The sequence below is a fragment of the Artemia sp. Qi Xiang Cuo genome, chromosome 9 (genome assembly GCF_049724085.1).
Source record: "Artemia sp. Qi Xiang Cuo chromosome 9, ASM4972408v1, whole genome shotgun sequence".
In the NCBI taxonomy this organism is placed as follows: domain Eukaryota; kingdom Metazoa; phylum Arthropoda; class Branchiopoda; order Anostraca; family Artemiidae; genus Artemia; species Artemia sp. Qi Xiang Cuo.
The window spans coordinates 19,991,769-20,007,372 of NC_142802.1; the positions used below are offsets into that span (position 1 = coordinate 19,991,769).

The window sequence follows — 15,604 nt, forward strand, 5'->3', positions numbered from 1 at the left end:
GCAAAATTGAAAATTCAACAGGTGTTATATGACTTGGCAACAACGGACATGGTGCAGACCTGATTTTGTTTTTTTTTTATGTTTTTTACTATGATTTAACAAAGAGACAAGTTTTTAATTTTCTTTTCTTGTTTGACGAAAGGTAGAGTCAGTAGAACATTCACTTGGAAAACTATTCTCAGAGAAGACCAAAAACAGTATAAGTCTGTTTAATTTTTCACAAATTGATGAAAATATGGTTATAAGTACTGTTATTTCTCTTGTGATTTTTTTATCTGGAACTTCCCAAGAAATGGTCACTTTGCCAAAATAGCTGTCCATCATGGGAATTGAAATATTCTTGAAATTTTATTCGAGTCTCATTAGCCAGGAGCGTGTGATTATTGGACACTTGCTGGTTCAAATGGCTGCTCCATAAAGAAGGCTCTGAATACCCTCCACTGGCCCGGTATAATTTCTCTGTTTCCTTGAATAGTGCCAGTAAGGCTTGAATTACAGTAATCGGAGCTCTCGGCTACTAGATAGTTATGAAGGCATACACATGCCATGGTTATGATCTTAACCGTCTCTAATCTACTATCTATTGCCTGTAAAATATTCTCCAGCGAGCAGCTAACACTCCAAATGCATTCTCAACGCTCATTCTAGCCCTCAATAATCTGTAATTAAAAATTCTCTTAGAGCGTGATAAATCGTGTTAATTTCCTCGGAAAGGTCTCATTAAATTATTTCTTAATGGAAAAGCCTGATCCCCAACAAATACAGGTGATAAACTATGGGTTCCAATGACTTTTTGTGGGGGTAATTCTATTGTGCTTTCTAGAATGTTTTTTTCCAAATGAACTGTTTGAGAACAACCCAGAATCACTAGCACTTCCTTCTGCACCGATATCCACAACTATGAACTTGTATGTTGCATCAGCAACAGCTAGAAGAACAATACTGAAGAAACTTTTATAGTTATAGAACACTGAGCCTGAGTTTGTTGGACATTTAATTATTATATGTTTGCCATCTATGGAACCCATGCAGTTCGGAAAGTTCCACCTTCCTTCAAAAGCTCTTGAAATTTGTTCAAAGTCTTCAATAGTAGGGGCCTTCATCACAATGGATTGCAAGGTTTCTCATATAGCTTTAACAATTTCAGCTATTATTTTAGATACAGTGGACCTACCAATAAAATACTGAAAAGATAGCGAACGTTTGCTATCTCCAGTGGCTAAATATCTAAGTGTGAGAGTTAATCTTTCCTCTCCACCAATACTTCTTCTCCATCTTGTGTCCTTTTTTTATATTTTATCTCTAACAAGCTGGAATATATACTGAAACTGATTTGGCATCATTCGCATATAATCAAAATACCACTGAGAATCCTGTTTTCTTAGATTCTCAATAAGAATAACACATGCCCCAGAATTCTCTCTTTTATGAAGGACAGGTCTCAACCACCATTGACGTTCTGGCTTTGACTCTCTTAGCTAAAAAAAAGGGGGGGTGGTTGAATTAAATATTTGAAAATAAATAGTACAAACGTTTATTGGTCATTTAATTGGGGCTTAGGTGCTGCCCATTCCATCTTTTTAGACAAAAATAATCGCCTGACACAAATTTTTTTTTACTTTGTTTTTTCTCGTCTAAAATTGTAGTTACTGTATCTACTGTGAAGGGGACTATTCTGTCCCAGCTTTTTGACGAATATTTGTTTGTTTTATCAAACAATTCATGGTAACGAATTGTAAGGAAGGATCGAAGTATTTCAGGAGTCGTTTTTAAGTGATTTGAACAAAAAGTCAAACTTTAGCATAAAAATAGAAGCATATCAGAGGGCTGGAACCCCTTCCTTAATAGAAGAGGGTTGCCCTCCCCAATAATCCTTTTCGTTTTAAGATTTGATGTTTCTCCCTACTTTTAGTTGAAAAAAAACTCATTTTTAAATTTAATTCTTAATAGAATTATGGTGAAAAATAATGGCTGTTTTTTGGTTTGTTTAATGATTTTGTATATATACTTTTACCATTTAGCTGTAATATTAAGAAATCCTAAAAAATAAAGAGAATTGCTAGTTGTTGATGCAGTATAATCCATACACAGAAAATTTTGTTTTTCTATGTTTTTCTTTTTAATATGCGACCCGCCTCATTTGCGAAGTACTTTCTGTTCGTTTTAAGATTTAATATTGCTCCTTACTTTCAGTTGAAAAAGCTTGTTTTTTTTATACAATTCTATATGCAATAATGGTTGAAAACCATTTGGTAATTTTGCTTAATAAACCATAACTGCAATATTTGTTGGTATACATTACAAAATAATTATTATAAATTAAAGAGAATTACTACTGGGGATGCACTGTCATCCATATAAGAAAAACTTAGTGTTCCATGTTTTAGTGTCGTCTGAGCACTACGGTCTATGTCATCCACAAAACAATTTCTAAAAAGGGAGAGGAAGGACCCAGGGACCTCGATTTCAAAAGGCCTTTATGCAAGATAGACTGTTTTCTTATGGGCATAGACAGTCTTGGGAGAAAGTTAATCAAAATAGTGAAATATGTTACCCTTCTTCTTCTTCTGCGAAGCAAAACAAGGGCAGTAGCAGCTGCAGTTGGAGATAGAATCATTCTACAAAGAATCTAAAAATAACTTGTTTAGCTTGGACTTATTCCGCATGCGATTTTTCCGCATTCAAAATGCGTTTTTCCGGAAAATATTCTGCGATTTTTCCGCAAAGAGAATGCGGATATCGCATTTCGTTTTTCCGCAATCCGCAGCATGTGGGAACGAAGGGTCAGCTGGGTTTTTTGGTACCACTTTGGGTGGCGATATAGTGTTAATTTTGTATAAAAAGTGTCATTTTCCAAAAATTTGCCGCTCGCGAAGCTTCGCGTCACTCGCGCTTATATTGACAAGCTTTTTAAATTGAAAATATTGGCCAATCCGCTTGGTATCAGCCCCGCGTGGTTTCCTGCATCTTTAAATTCTCCAACATGAAATTTCGGATCAATTGCCATTTATCAACTATAAAAAAAAATTTGATTTTACTTAGTCAGTTCTGATTTCCGGCTTTGCGCACTTTGACTATTGTCAACTTTCCAGGCCCCTCCTAAAAACTCGATAAAACACAAATGGTGCTTACTGTATAAAATAGGAACTCGTCCCACAGAATACTTTCTTCTCTTATTTTCTGAGCGGTCTTTGTTCATAGCGTGAAAAAGGAACAGAAAAAGAAAGGAGGAAAAACATTTAGTTATTTTCTTTTGAGAAAACAAAAAAAAGGACAGCATTGCTTGTCTATATTGAAAGTTTTTCATCCAGTTTTTCCATAAAATGGACTATTTGGATTATTACAGTACATTTAGGTGCTTGAAGCTTTTCTTTTCTCCGAAAATGCTGAAGAGAATGCCAGGAACATAGATCGTCGCTATTGATAACCCTATGATAAACACAACTATTAAGCCCAGTCTTAATTGATGTAACAAGGGTGTTAAGGATTTTATGGCTTAGGAAGCTTATTCACAGATTATGGAGGGTAGATTTCGCCTTGTCTTAATTACAGTGTAAGACGATTAAGAGTGTAACAGCGAGAAATTCAAAAATAAAAAATGTGGGCTAGCAGAAGTTTCTTTGACTTTTGCAGCTCTTACTTCTGCAGCTGCGTTATTGCTTTTGCACGAGGAGGGCCAAAGGACGCAAACTGAAGAGCGTCCCCGAACCCGCAAAAGAAAATTAGTCTTTGGGTACAACCAAAGGTCAAACCATAGTCAGTATTTCAACTGGTTTGCTGAGGTTCATGCAGACCATGAACCTTATAATTAGTGAGCTTAAATGTAAAAGGAGAAATTTGAGGAGCTGTTTGCCAAAATTGCTGATCATTCCCTTATGAAAAAAAAAGAATTCAAATTTCAAGACCAATTTCTCCTGGGAAAAGGCTGGCATTGGTTTTGAGGTAAATACTTCCAATATTTAGTGATTTTCTCAAGTTTATAAAGCTAAATCCATCCATATTATAATACAGACTTGTAGCTCTTGTATTACCTACTTTTACATCACTGACTCTCCGTACTTTCAATTGTGATTTAGCCTAAATTTTATCCCTCAAATATGAAATTCTGACAAAGGTGCCACAGGAAAAATAGCATAACCTCAACTAAGGCAAGCCTTCACTCCCATAGGTTTTTTTTATGTTCAGCATAAAAGTAAAACTATAACGGGGTTCTAGCCCTAGAGTTTGACTCTAGAAGCACTAATGCACAGTTGCTTCCCATTAGAAATAGGCTGCTGTACTTGGATGGTAGAAAATGCCTATATTATATTCCTACTTATAAAGAAAATCAGCAATATCAAAAATATAGATACTTTTGATCAAATCAAAATTTGAGCAAAAGTCAGAAAATATAAATATTGTCTGTAGTTCACTTTGTTTTGAGGGTTGCTGTACCACCTTACATGAAAATAAGGAAACTTTAGGTTTGCACCTTTCTATGCTTGAATTGTTCTCAGCAATTCTGGAACTATATAATCCAAAAAAAAAAGTAATAATTGAGAATCTGTGCATGGACGAATAAAGATTGGGTAGAAAATGGATTATACGTTTTCAATTTAATGTCAGCAGGGGATTTGTGCTGACAATGCATTAAAGGTACAAAGGAATGATTTACTCTTTAGCTTGTGCTTTTGTATATGTGGCAAGTAATTGCTTTATGTAAGTGACATATTTAAAAGACACTGCCTAAATATTTCAGATTTGTTTGTCTTTTCTACTTTGACACATGTTTAACTTTGATTTTAAGGTCTTTAGTCAACATAACAATCTTAGCTGTAATTCTGCTGGGCTTTTGTGACCCACTTGACCCATTGTGATTCTAGTCAGCTTTTTTGGTTGGCAAAACCCATATAATTAGAACAATCTCAGTTGTCCACTCAACTACAAGTCTTTTGGACACAGTTTGTTATAGACTTTTGAAATCATTTTTGGTCTACGAAAAAATGTTAACCTGCTTCAAATTAGTCTATTAAATTGTGTAAAGTAAGAAACAATCCCATAGAGCTCAAGTTAATCATTTCTTACTAGAAAAACTCGAATCTCACTGAAACTATTTCATAAGAAATGTGATGTTCACTATTACTGAATTCCATGAAAATATAAGAAAAACAGAAGTTTGAAATGAATTATAAGGAGAGATATAACACTAACTTTTTTCTTGCTTCTCATCTTTAGCTGCATTCTTATTTCCTGTCAGGTGGTTGAAATAACCTGACCTGCTTAGTTTTGTTACATTATGAATAGAAAAGTTAATTATTTACATTTATTTTCAGATACTTAGCAGAGGGTTGCAGTTTTGGGACACTTAGTGCTTCCTTCAGAGTTGGAAAATCAACCTGCAGTACCATCATAAGAGATACTTGCCAGGCTCTAGTAGAAATATTGGAACCTTGAGCATCTGAAGTTTCCAACTAAGGATGAATTCAGGACTATAAGCAATGAATTTTACGAGAAATAGAACTTCCCTAATTGTGTTGGAGCTATGGATGGGAAGCATGTCAGGATACAGGCACCTAAAAATAGTGGGTCTGAATACTACAATTATAAAAATTATTTCTCTGTTGTACTATTTGCCATATGTGATGCCAATTATAAATTTACTTATGTTGAGATTGGAGGTTATGGCAGTGATAGTGACTCTGGAATGTATTCATCTTCTCATATAGGAGCTGCCCTAAATGAAGGTATGATTGATTTGCCTGAGCCAGAGCCATTACCAAATCTAAGAGAAAGTGCTTTCAAATACCCTTTTCAATTTGTTGGCGATGAAGCCTTTCCCCTTAAGCCATATTTGGCAAGGCCTTATGGTGGAAGAACCCTCAATGTAGAGCGACGCATTTTCAATTATAGATTATCTTGGGCTCGAAGGGTTATTGAAAACACCTTTGGAATTTTTGTCTCAAAGTGGAGGGTATTTCGCCAGCCCATAAACCTTAAACCCTCAACAGTAACCATAGTAATTAAAGCAGCATGCTGTCTCCACAACTATCTAATACAGTGTGATAGTAGCACAGGAATGCCTGCTTATGTAACTTCAGACTCAGTTGATTCTGGAGATGTGTCTAATGGGAGCTGGAGGAGTGATACATCTAACTTAGCAAATTTTACAAATATAAACAGCGGATTGGCTTTGAATCACCCTAGTGAAAATGCAATAAGGATTTGCGACTATTTATGTAAAAACTTTAGCTCATCTGCAGGAAGTGTTTCCTGGCAATACAAACACATTCAACAAGGTTCATTTTAAAAATAAACACAGATTATTATAACCTTTAAAAATTTACCTTAGTTTAGCTGTGTTTGTTTTATTATTTATGAGTTCATAGATTATGACGGTATGAAAATAAAAATAAGTTCTATTAACCAAATTCTCCTGTGTAGGGTATGTAAAGTCTACAACAGGGCAAAATGATCAAAGAAAACAATTTACTATACTATTTTCATGATCCTAGTTAAAACATAAAACGCAAAGCATTTGAACTGTTACTACTTCAGATTTGCTTTTTATCTTTGTCAGAAGTAGGGAAAAGAAATTGTAATACTATATAGAAAAATATGATATCAAATTTAATACATGAAGCAGTTAAAATCGTCAAATAGAATCACATTTTGCAAATAATGTTGCAATAATTTCATTCTTGCTCTAAAGCTTTCATTTCTTCTTCAAAAATAAGGTCATTTATATTTTTTTCAATTTAGATCTGAGACTTTTCATTGAACTGTCTCAATTTTGCTGTAACCGATTGGCCCAAGAAAAATGCCCTGTCTCTCTTCTCCTCACTTCCCTTTAAGAGACTCTCTGCCCTTTCCATGATCTGCATAGCAGCTGAAGCAGCACCAATATGAGGCATAGCTTTAAATGTTATCTCGGGCCTTTGCTCATCAATAGCTGAAGTCTCCCCACTGATCTTTCTTTTTTGCTCTTGATTTCTGTTCAAATTTGTTATTGGGGTTTTATGGTTAGCATCAATTGGCTTTTTTCTCTTTTCAACTCTTGCTGATGTTTTTTTATAGGGTATGTATTTTCTCTTTTGATTATTTTCTTCATTTTGCTTCTTTGTTCTACCTGACAAAATTGACTCTAAAGTGCTGCCAATTGTGTCTTCATCAAAATCAGCACTTGTACTAACAGTTTCACTAGCACTTCCAGCATCATAGCTGGTATACATGGTTTCTTCAACACTTCCAGCTTCATAGCTGTTGTCAACAACAGAGAAGTCAGTCTCAAAAATCTAGAAAACTAGGTAATGCAGTAAAAATTCTTTTCTGTTCTGTTTCTTTCTGCCATATAGTCTGAAACAAACTCCATAAGTTTGAAGAGGCACCACTTATTTTCTTTGCTGCAACTTCCATCACCACCTTTTCCCTTTTAGGCTTCTCCTCTCTTCCCCAAATTTTCATTTTAGGGATTCCCATACTCTTTTTGCTTCTTTGCCTGAAAAAGAAAGGTTTTATTTTGGTCCAAAAACTATGGAACTTACTATATCTTTAATAATATTATTGTTAATCAACAGGCACATTTTTACTGCTACAATCTTACTTGATTTTGATCAGATTTTTGTTTTTACATAATCAAAGTGCTAAGATCTGTTTCTGAATGCTTTTCTTACCCTAAGTTCCCACACTTTGAAATTGGTGTTAAACCTTCTCTGTTACTTTTTAAATTATAACACATTATTGGGATATGCTTTAGTAAGAGATAGACAGCATTAGCAAAGGATAATTTTAATGAGTGGAGAAACAATTTCCTTGGAAAACTTCTTTCAAACAGCCCAGTTGACCTTCTTTCAAGAGAAGGTCAACATGTAAATCAATTGAAACTGGCAAAAATTAAACAGGTTAATAATAATAAAAAGATAATATAGTCTTTGTAACAGAGAATCACAATTTAGTAAAAATAAAAGGCTGAAAATAAAATTCAAAATTAGTACAATTCTTTATTCAACAAGCTGTAAAAAGACTGTCGTGTGGGAAAAAGAGGTATTTACTTTTTTAGCATATTAATTATGTAGGGGAATAGGTCTTCTGTATCCTATGAAAATTGTATTGATATGAAAATATAAGTTTTGTATAATAAGGGAGGACAGATTGTAGAACCAGGGAGGAGAGATTGTAGAATGGCAAGCCAATTCACTAAGTAAAATTTAATTCACTCAGGGGTTTTACAGGACAGTGTTGGAAAAACAAATCTTTCATCTCCTTTCCTTGAGAGTAGCCATAATGGCTCTCTGAAGAAGGGAGATATAAGAGGCTATATACTTTTTGAGAAGTTAATTCACAGGCATCTTTTTTGGACTGCCTCTATTCAGGCTAATGATTCCTTGGATAGAATTCCCAGGAAGATTGAGTCATAACAGCCTTGTAGGGTAAATCAAAGTTGCAAGATCATGTATAAACTTTGCAGTACAACAATAGACCAATTCAGGGGCTTGCCTGTCACCTTTTTTCAAAAACTAGCAAAGATTAAACAGGTTAATAATAATAAAATATTATATAGTCTTTGTTACAAAAAAACAGAATTTAGAAAAAAAGAGCTAAAAAGAATATTCAAAATCACTAGAAAAGTTTACATAATGAGTTTAAAAAGTGAATGGGGATTTGAAGAGGAAAAATTCACTCATTTAATGTTTCAATTATGTAGGGGAAAAGTCTTCTATATCTTTCTGTAGAAATTTTGCTTGTGTGAAAACAATATTTTTGTACAAGTAAAAGAAGGGAAGAGAGATTGTAGGGGGAGGAATGAATGCAATTGGTAAAAGTGAATTTGCCCAGGGGTTATAGAGGGTGGTAAATAAAACACAAGTAGGACAAAATCCATTTAATAGACAGTGATGATGATAACAGTGATATAAATTCACAAGAAACCTCTATTACTCTACTACCTCTATTAAATATAACAATTTCCTGGGAGAAAACTCCCAGGAAAATAAGCCTGTCAGCCTTGCAGGGTAATCCAAAGTGGTAAAGATCTTGTTTGCACTTTCAAAGGCAAATTCAATGGCTTGCTTGTCACCTGAGTTTGCTTCTAAAATTCTAGTTTAAATTTTGAAAGCTGTTCTACCAGTCAGAGGAAACTTCCAAGGATAAATCTCGCTGAATCGATCAAATTTATTTCAGAATAGCTTCGTGTTGTGTTGGTGTGAAATAGCTGATATGGGAAATATATTAAAGATCTTTTTGTGTTAAAAAAGATAAACCTTTAGAAATAGACTTACAGCTCAATTGAGGCACAAGGATAGTGTTTTGAACCTCATATCTAAGTTATATCTTGATTTTTAAGGTTGTAAAGAATTGAAAATTATGCATTTCTTAAATTTAGGAAAAGATCCTAATATGGCTTAAAATCAGGTGCATCATTTAGGGGGGCAGGGGAGACAGCCCCCCTAATGTTGAAAAAATATATATTTTATGCCCCTTGACTATCTGGATATGGACCTCTCTTGCCCCCCCCCCCAAATAAAAATGCTGGAGATTTGCCCTTGCTTAAAATAAACTGCAATAAAAAGAGAAATTACATTTTCAAACATTACAGACAATAAAAATGAGACTGTAAACTAAAATTGATATACAAAATTTTTTTCAAAGTTTAGATAGCCCTAAAATTAAGGGAAGGGTAGAGACAGCAGTAAATATCTACCAAATCATATTATTGACTTATGCATAAATTTAATCTACCACTTGATGCCTTTTTTTATGCTTATTACAAATATAATAATAATTTCTATCTTAGATGAATTTCAGCCCCCCGCCCCCTCCTATATAGGACATTTACGTGTATATTTTCATAACATAGGGGGGGTGGGGTAAAGTTTAAGAGGGCCTCCAACTAACATCAGAACCTAATTAGCCTTCCACCCCCCCTAGGGTGGAAAATCAGACTCTTAATGGGTATATTTAGGGGGGGGGCTGTAATTAATTTACGAAATAAATGTTTATTATATTCGTAATAAGCATAAAAAAAGGCAGTGAGTGGTATATTCACTTTCTATGTAAGTCAATCATATGATTTGGTAGATATTTACCAATACAGCAGCTTTATACAGCATTACCAGGTATATTTTAAGCCTTGGAAACTTTTCTGAATGTTTTGTTCACATATCTTAGCTGCTTTCCAAGATGGCTAGAAGTCCCTCAACTAGAACTTTATGCCTACAGCAGATAAAAGCCCTATGGTACTGAGGGATATCTACATTTTGTTTCCTAGCCTTATTATTTTTCTTTGACCATCCATCAGTTTGAATAGCTAATAAAGAAATCATTGCTCAAAAACAAATTATTTATCCTAGTGCATTGCTTCACTAGGCTAATAGCCTAGGCTATATTTCAAATCCTGTTTTGGGAAAATTCAGTGAGCCTTATCAAAACAAATAGCCAGGAGCATACTATAAGTATACACATTTAGATTAGTTCTAGGTATAGAAAATTTAAAAATAGATTTATGTAGGTTGACTAGGATGATGGAATAAACTTTGAGGGCTTACCTGTCATACTGCCATGATTAGCTTGAGCCATTGCTGATCCCACATGACACCAGGTTCTCTTCACAACCTCTCTATTGCAGTATAATGGCTCTGATTTTACATACAAATGCCTGTTTGAATGTACTAAATCAATGAACATTTCCCAGTAAGAAAATGATTTTCCATTCCGTGCCATTTTTTAAATTTCTCTGATTATTCAATACAGATGAATAAGAAAAATAGAAACGTGTTCTATTTTAGTCTTATTACTCTTATTAGCGCAATTCTGCTTTTACACGCTATTGCTCAAATATAACAGATCCTTATTACCACTATCTGCCAATTAAGACAGGCCAATACACCAATTAAGACAGGGCTTTAGTAGTTCAGATACTAACACTTTCAAATATTTTATTTGCAAAAACTAGTGGAAGAACAATAAGACAGTTATATCATCTTATCTGTTTATCACAACCTGAATAGAATAAGTTTCACGAGAACTCTCGCCACTCCTAGTAAATTTTTCTGTTACGATGTCTCCAGGGACTAGGGCATAGAAACAGTCAACTAGCATTTTAAGTATCAATATGAAAGCAGCTTTATAATAAGGAACAAGCATTTAGAGTATCAGCGTGAAAGCATATTTTCAATAAAAAATTAGAGGGAATGAAATAACTAAAATGAGGAAGTGTGTCCAAATTCAATTTATGTAATGATTTAACATAAATTTAAGAAAGAAAAAAAAAAGGAAAATTAGGTTATGATTTTGCTAGTGATTGGATAGGATTGAAGATAATGGAAGTTTATGTCTGAATTTTGTTTTTAGTATGATGGTTATGCGTGAATATTCATTTGTCCATTGCCAAGAGTCCAAAGAAAAAATATGAACGGAAATGTTAGGGCGCATTTTTGCGTCACTGGCCCCAGAGGTCACTAGATATTCTTGTGGGACACTAGTGAGCTCAGTGGATGTTTTTGCGTTGCTGAGTCGTTGTGTGAGGGGACTTTTTAGTCACCGGGCTTCAAGAGCTCCAGTCACGGAAATCGATGAAAAGACGCGTAAGGTTAAGCAGTCACTGGCCCAGTGACTGGTTAATATAGCAACAGTTATTAGCATAGTGGCGCAAAAATACACTCTTAGCTTTTCTTGCTCTTTTCTTCTTTGAATTATAGTCAACCCTCAACTAATAAAACATGAAAATTTGAATTTGGACCCACTCCAGAATTGCAAACTGCTTGACTGACTTATCGTCCACGAGCTTACAAATTATTGCGACAACACAACATAGCTGAACTAAACAACTGTAAACAATTGGCGGCTTCTCCACCCCATTGCAGTTAAATATCTGGCTCTGTCCTCTTCATTGCCAAGTATTTTGTACCGAAGATCACTGGGTAATCTTCGCTTATCAGTGATAAGATTATAAAAATTTCTCACACACAGATAGAGAAAAAACACGTTTACATTTTTCACCGCACAGAAAGATTCTTGCATCCAATGATTGCCGCGTGCGGAGTTAAGATAAGAATCTTAACTGACAGAAAAAGGATATCGATGCATATCTACAATGACAGTTTTTCTTCCGGTTTTTTGTCTGAATTTTTTTTTTGTAAAATGGTGCTACTTAGCAAAAAAGTCCCACTTTTGCTAAAAAGTTTCCTAATAGTGTCAGGTGTCCAATAAAGTGCCATTTAAAAAAAAGCGTTAAAAGTGACACTAAAGTGTCACTGGGTAACCCTGGAACTGATTTGCAAATCAGCGCCGATTTTAATGCCTGTGCCACATCATAGTCACACCTATCGATAAAGAAAAGCCAAATCTGATGAATGACATATCAATTTCCTTGATTTTAGCGTCAAACTTGTATTTAAAAAGCAAAAAATTTAAATTGCAAGAAATTAGTAGAAATTAGTGGCTCTGAGGTTAGAAATAAGTTACTGAAGATTGTGAATCTGATTTTTGAAAAAGGGGAAGTACCTAACGATTTTAGGAAACCCTTAATTAAGCCACTTTATAAGAAAGGTGATAACAGTGAGTGTTGTAATTATCGAGGCATTAGTCTGGTCTCTGTAGGTAGAAAACTACTTAGTAATATGATACTTTTTAGACTGAGAGATGCTGTAGACAAAGTTATAAGAGAAGAACAGTGCGATTTTAGAAAAGGTAGAGGATGTGTTGACCAAATTTTCACTCTTAGGCTAATAATTGAGAAGCGCCCGAGTTTTCAAACACCTTTGGTCCTCAGTTTTATAGATTATGAGCAAGCGTTTGATTCTGTTGATAGAAGAGCTTTAGTAAAGGTTTTATCCTTGTATGGTATACCAGACAAATACATTTAAGTGGTTAGTGCTATGTACGAGAATAACACTGCTGCAGTTAAGGTAGGAAATGAGGTTAGCAGCTGGTTTTGTACAAAATCAGGAGTTAAGCAGGGTTGTGTTCAATCCCCCTTTATATGGATTATTTTGATGGACTTTGCTTTAAGGAGCACAGGAAAGGCAATGGCAGACGACGGAATCAAATGGGGAAGAAAAAGTCTCCTGGACTTGGATTATGCTGATGATTTAAGCATCCTAAATGAAAGCGTGAGCAAAATGAATTAAGTCTTAGAGGTTTTGCGAGTTCAGGGTGCTAGAATAGGTTTGAAAATTAATGTTAAAAAGACTAAGTAACTAGGGCTAGGAATAAGTGAAGATGAAAAGGTGACGTTGGGTAATGAGAATATTGATCAGGTGGGCAGCTTCACTTACCTTGGTAGTATTATTAGTAAAGATAGTAGGAGCAGTGAAGATGTTAAAAATAGAATAGCCAAGGCTCAGGGTGTTTTTTCAAAGTTAAAAAAAGTTTGGAAGAAAAGTCTGCAAACCAAAATTAGAATATTAGAAGCTGCAGTGATGACAGTGGTCAAATATGGCTCAGAAGCATGGACGCTCCGAAAAGCGGATGAAGATTTGCTAGATGTTTCTGGGTACCCGGCTGACTGACCGTATTTCAAACAATAGGCTATACGAAAAATTTGGTTCGATACCACTCTCTAGGGCTATAATGAAAGAAAGGTTTGCACGTTGTGTAGGGCACGTTGTGCGGATGAAGGATGACAGACTGCCAAAAATTGTTTTTTTTCGGCTAACCATCTAGGGCTAAACGGAAAGCAGGTCGTCCCCGTCTGGGGTGGGAGGACGTCATAAAGAAAGATTTAAAGGAAATGAGAACTTCGTGAGGGGTCTAAAAAGGGAGGCTTTGAATAGATTGGGGCGGAGGAGGAGCGTGCGCAGCTGTTTTGGCCTCAGGCGGCTTGGTGCTGCAGTGAGTTGTTAGCAGTAGTAGTAGTTTAAAGAGTTTGCTCCAACAGTAATTTGAGCCCATTTGTTCTTTACTAATACTAAGTCTGCTTAACTTTTGTTAAGAAGTTCGATTGGACGATACTATAGGAGATGAGCCTTGTTTTTCTTGCGGCAGGTGGGTTTGAACCTACAAACCTCATATCGGGGAGCTTATTCTTATCCCCTGCGCTGCTGCAAGGCAATGAAATGTTTTTGAGGTAATAAGTTAATCTGAAGAACTATCTAGGAATATCTTTTTTATATATGATTTGTTCATGCAATATACAAATAAACGCAGATAACAGTTACTTTTACAGCGTAAGCTACTTAATTGGGATAATCTATACAAAAGTAACCATGATTAGAATGACCATAATAATTAATTAAATAAAAAAAACAAGAATGTTTTACTGAAAGTAAGGAGTAACGTTAAAACTTAAAACGAGCAGAAATTATTCCGTATACGAAAGGGGCTGTCCCCTCCGCAACGCCTTGGTCTTTACGCTAAAGTTTTTTATTGTTTAAAAATATAGAGTTGTGGGAAAGTCAAATTGTGCGTAAAGAGCAGGCCGTTGAGGAGGGGACAGCCGCTTTCATATACGGAATAATTTCTGTTCATTTTAAGTTTTAACGTTGCTCCTTACTTTCAGCTAAAACAAACTTGTTTTTTTATTTATTTAATTTTTGAACGTTTTTAAAAAAATGCAAGTTTTGATTTTGGCTCACCGTACATGAATAATCAACACCAAAGTCACATATTAATTTTACTTTTATTTGGTCAAATGGCTTCCTCGAACATTGTTTAATTTTATTTACGAACATTTAACTTACGAATTAACTTTCGCAACAAATTTCTATATTTATTTATTTTTAATACATATATTAGGGAGCTCACCCCCTAGTCAATACCTCGCTCTTTACGCTAAAGTTAGAATTTTGTTCCAATTCTTTAAAAATAAAACTTTAATCACAAGGGCCGTTAATTGGAATAAATAGTTCTTATGAAAGTACTAAAAAATCTTTGGCTTAAAGAGCGAGGTAATGACTAGGGGGCGAATCCAATTACATACGTAATACTTCCTGTTTCTTTTAAGTTTTGATGTTGCTCCTTACTTGCAGTTGAAAAACTTGTTTTTTGTTTGTTTAATCTAATATTTTTTTTTTTAATAATGCTTGGAAATCCGGCACCCTTTTCTTAGCAATGTCCTGTCCCACATGAAAACTTCTTCCATGTAAAGATCCTGCCACATACCCCTCCCCCCCCCCCCCCCCACTACCAGAAAAAATCCCCCTGAAAAGGTCTGTCTTCTTCCCAATAACCAATACTGTAGGGTCGTTCTTTTACTCATCTTTGTGCTAAGATCTTACATCTTTTGACAAAAAACGCTTAAAAATGAAATCTTAGCACTAAGATCTTAGATCTTATGGCGTTCTTTTGCAAACGTCTTTCATCATTCTGCTCTGATCAGCGCTCTGGCAACAATGATGACTATATCATCAAAGTTCTCTCATCAATGTTCTATAGGGCAGAAAGATGGCATCTTTCACACTTTTTGCTAACATCAGTGCGCTGTAAGATCTTAGAACAAAGAGGAGTTAAAAGAACGGAGATCTTTGGAGAAAGATGTAAGATTTTAGATGTAAAATCTTAGTGCGAAAAACGGGCCTTATATGTTAATATTGGGTAAAGTTCATAACTTTCAGCCCTCCCCCCGGTGACTTTTGGGGATTAAGTCATTCTAAAAGAAATAGTTATCATATTTTCGACCATGCTGAACAAA

At 35.0% G+C, this 15,604-nt stretch overlaps 1 protein-coding gene across 2 annotated transcripts; it reads right to left on the minus strand.

Annotated features, from left to right (window-relative positions):
* Positions 1-6,658: 6,658 nt before the first annotated feature.
* Positions 6,659-10,730, minus strand: LOC148948420 (uncharacterized). Of its 2 annotated transcripts, none has more exons than XM_089093922.1 (2): positions 10,521-10,730; positions 6,659-7,474 (listed from the first exon to the last, which is right to left on the minus strand). In XM_089093922.1, the coding sequence occupies exon 2, from the start codon at positions 7,206-7,208 to the stop codon at positions 6,735-6,737; it is 474 nt and encodes a 157-aa protein (XP_088950048.1). In that variant the 5' UTR covers positions 7,209-7,474; positions 10,521-10,730; the 3' UTR covers positions 6,659-6,734. Both variants share the same exon structure in this region, with proteins under 2 accessions (XP_088950048.1, XP_088950049.1).
* Positions 10,731-15,604: the final 4,874 nt, after the last annotated feature.

Coding starts and splice junctions, on each gene's coding strand:
- LOC148948420 (XM_089093922.1), bottom strand. CDS start 7,208: ATGTATACCAGCTATGATGCTGGAAGTGCTAGTGAAACTGTTAGTACA.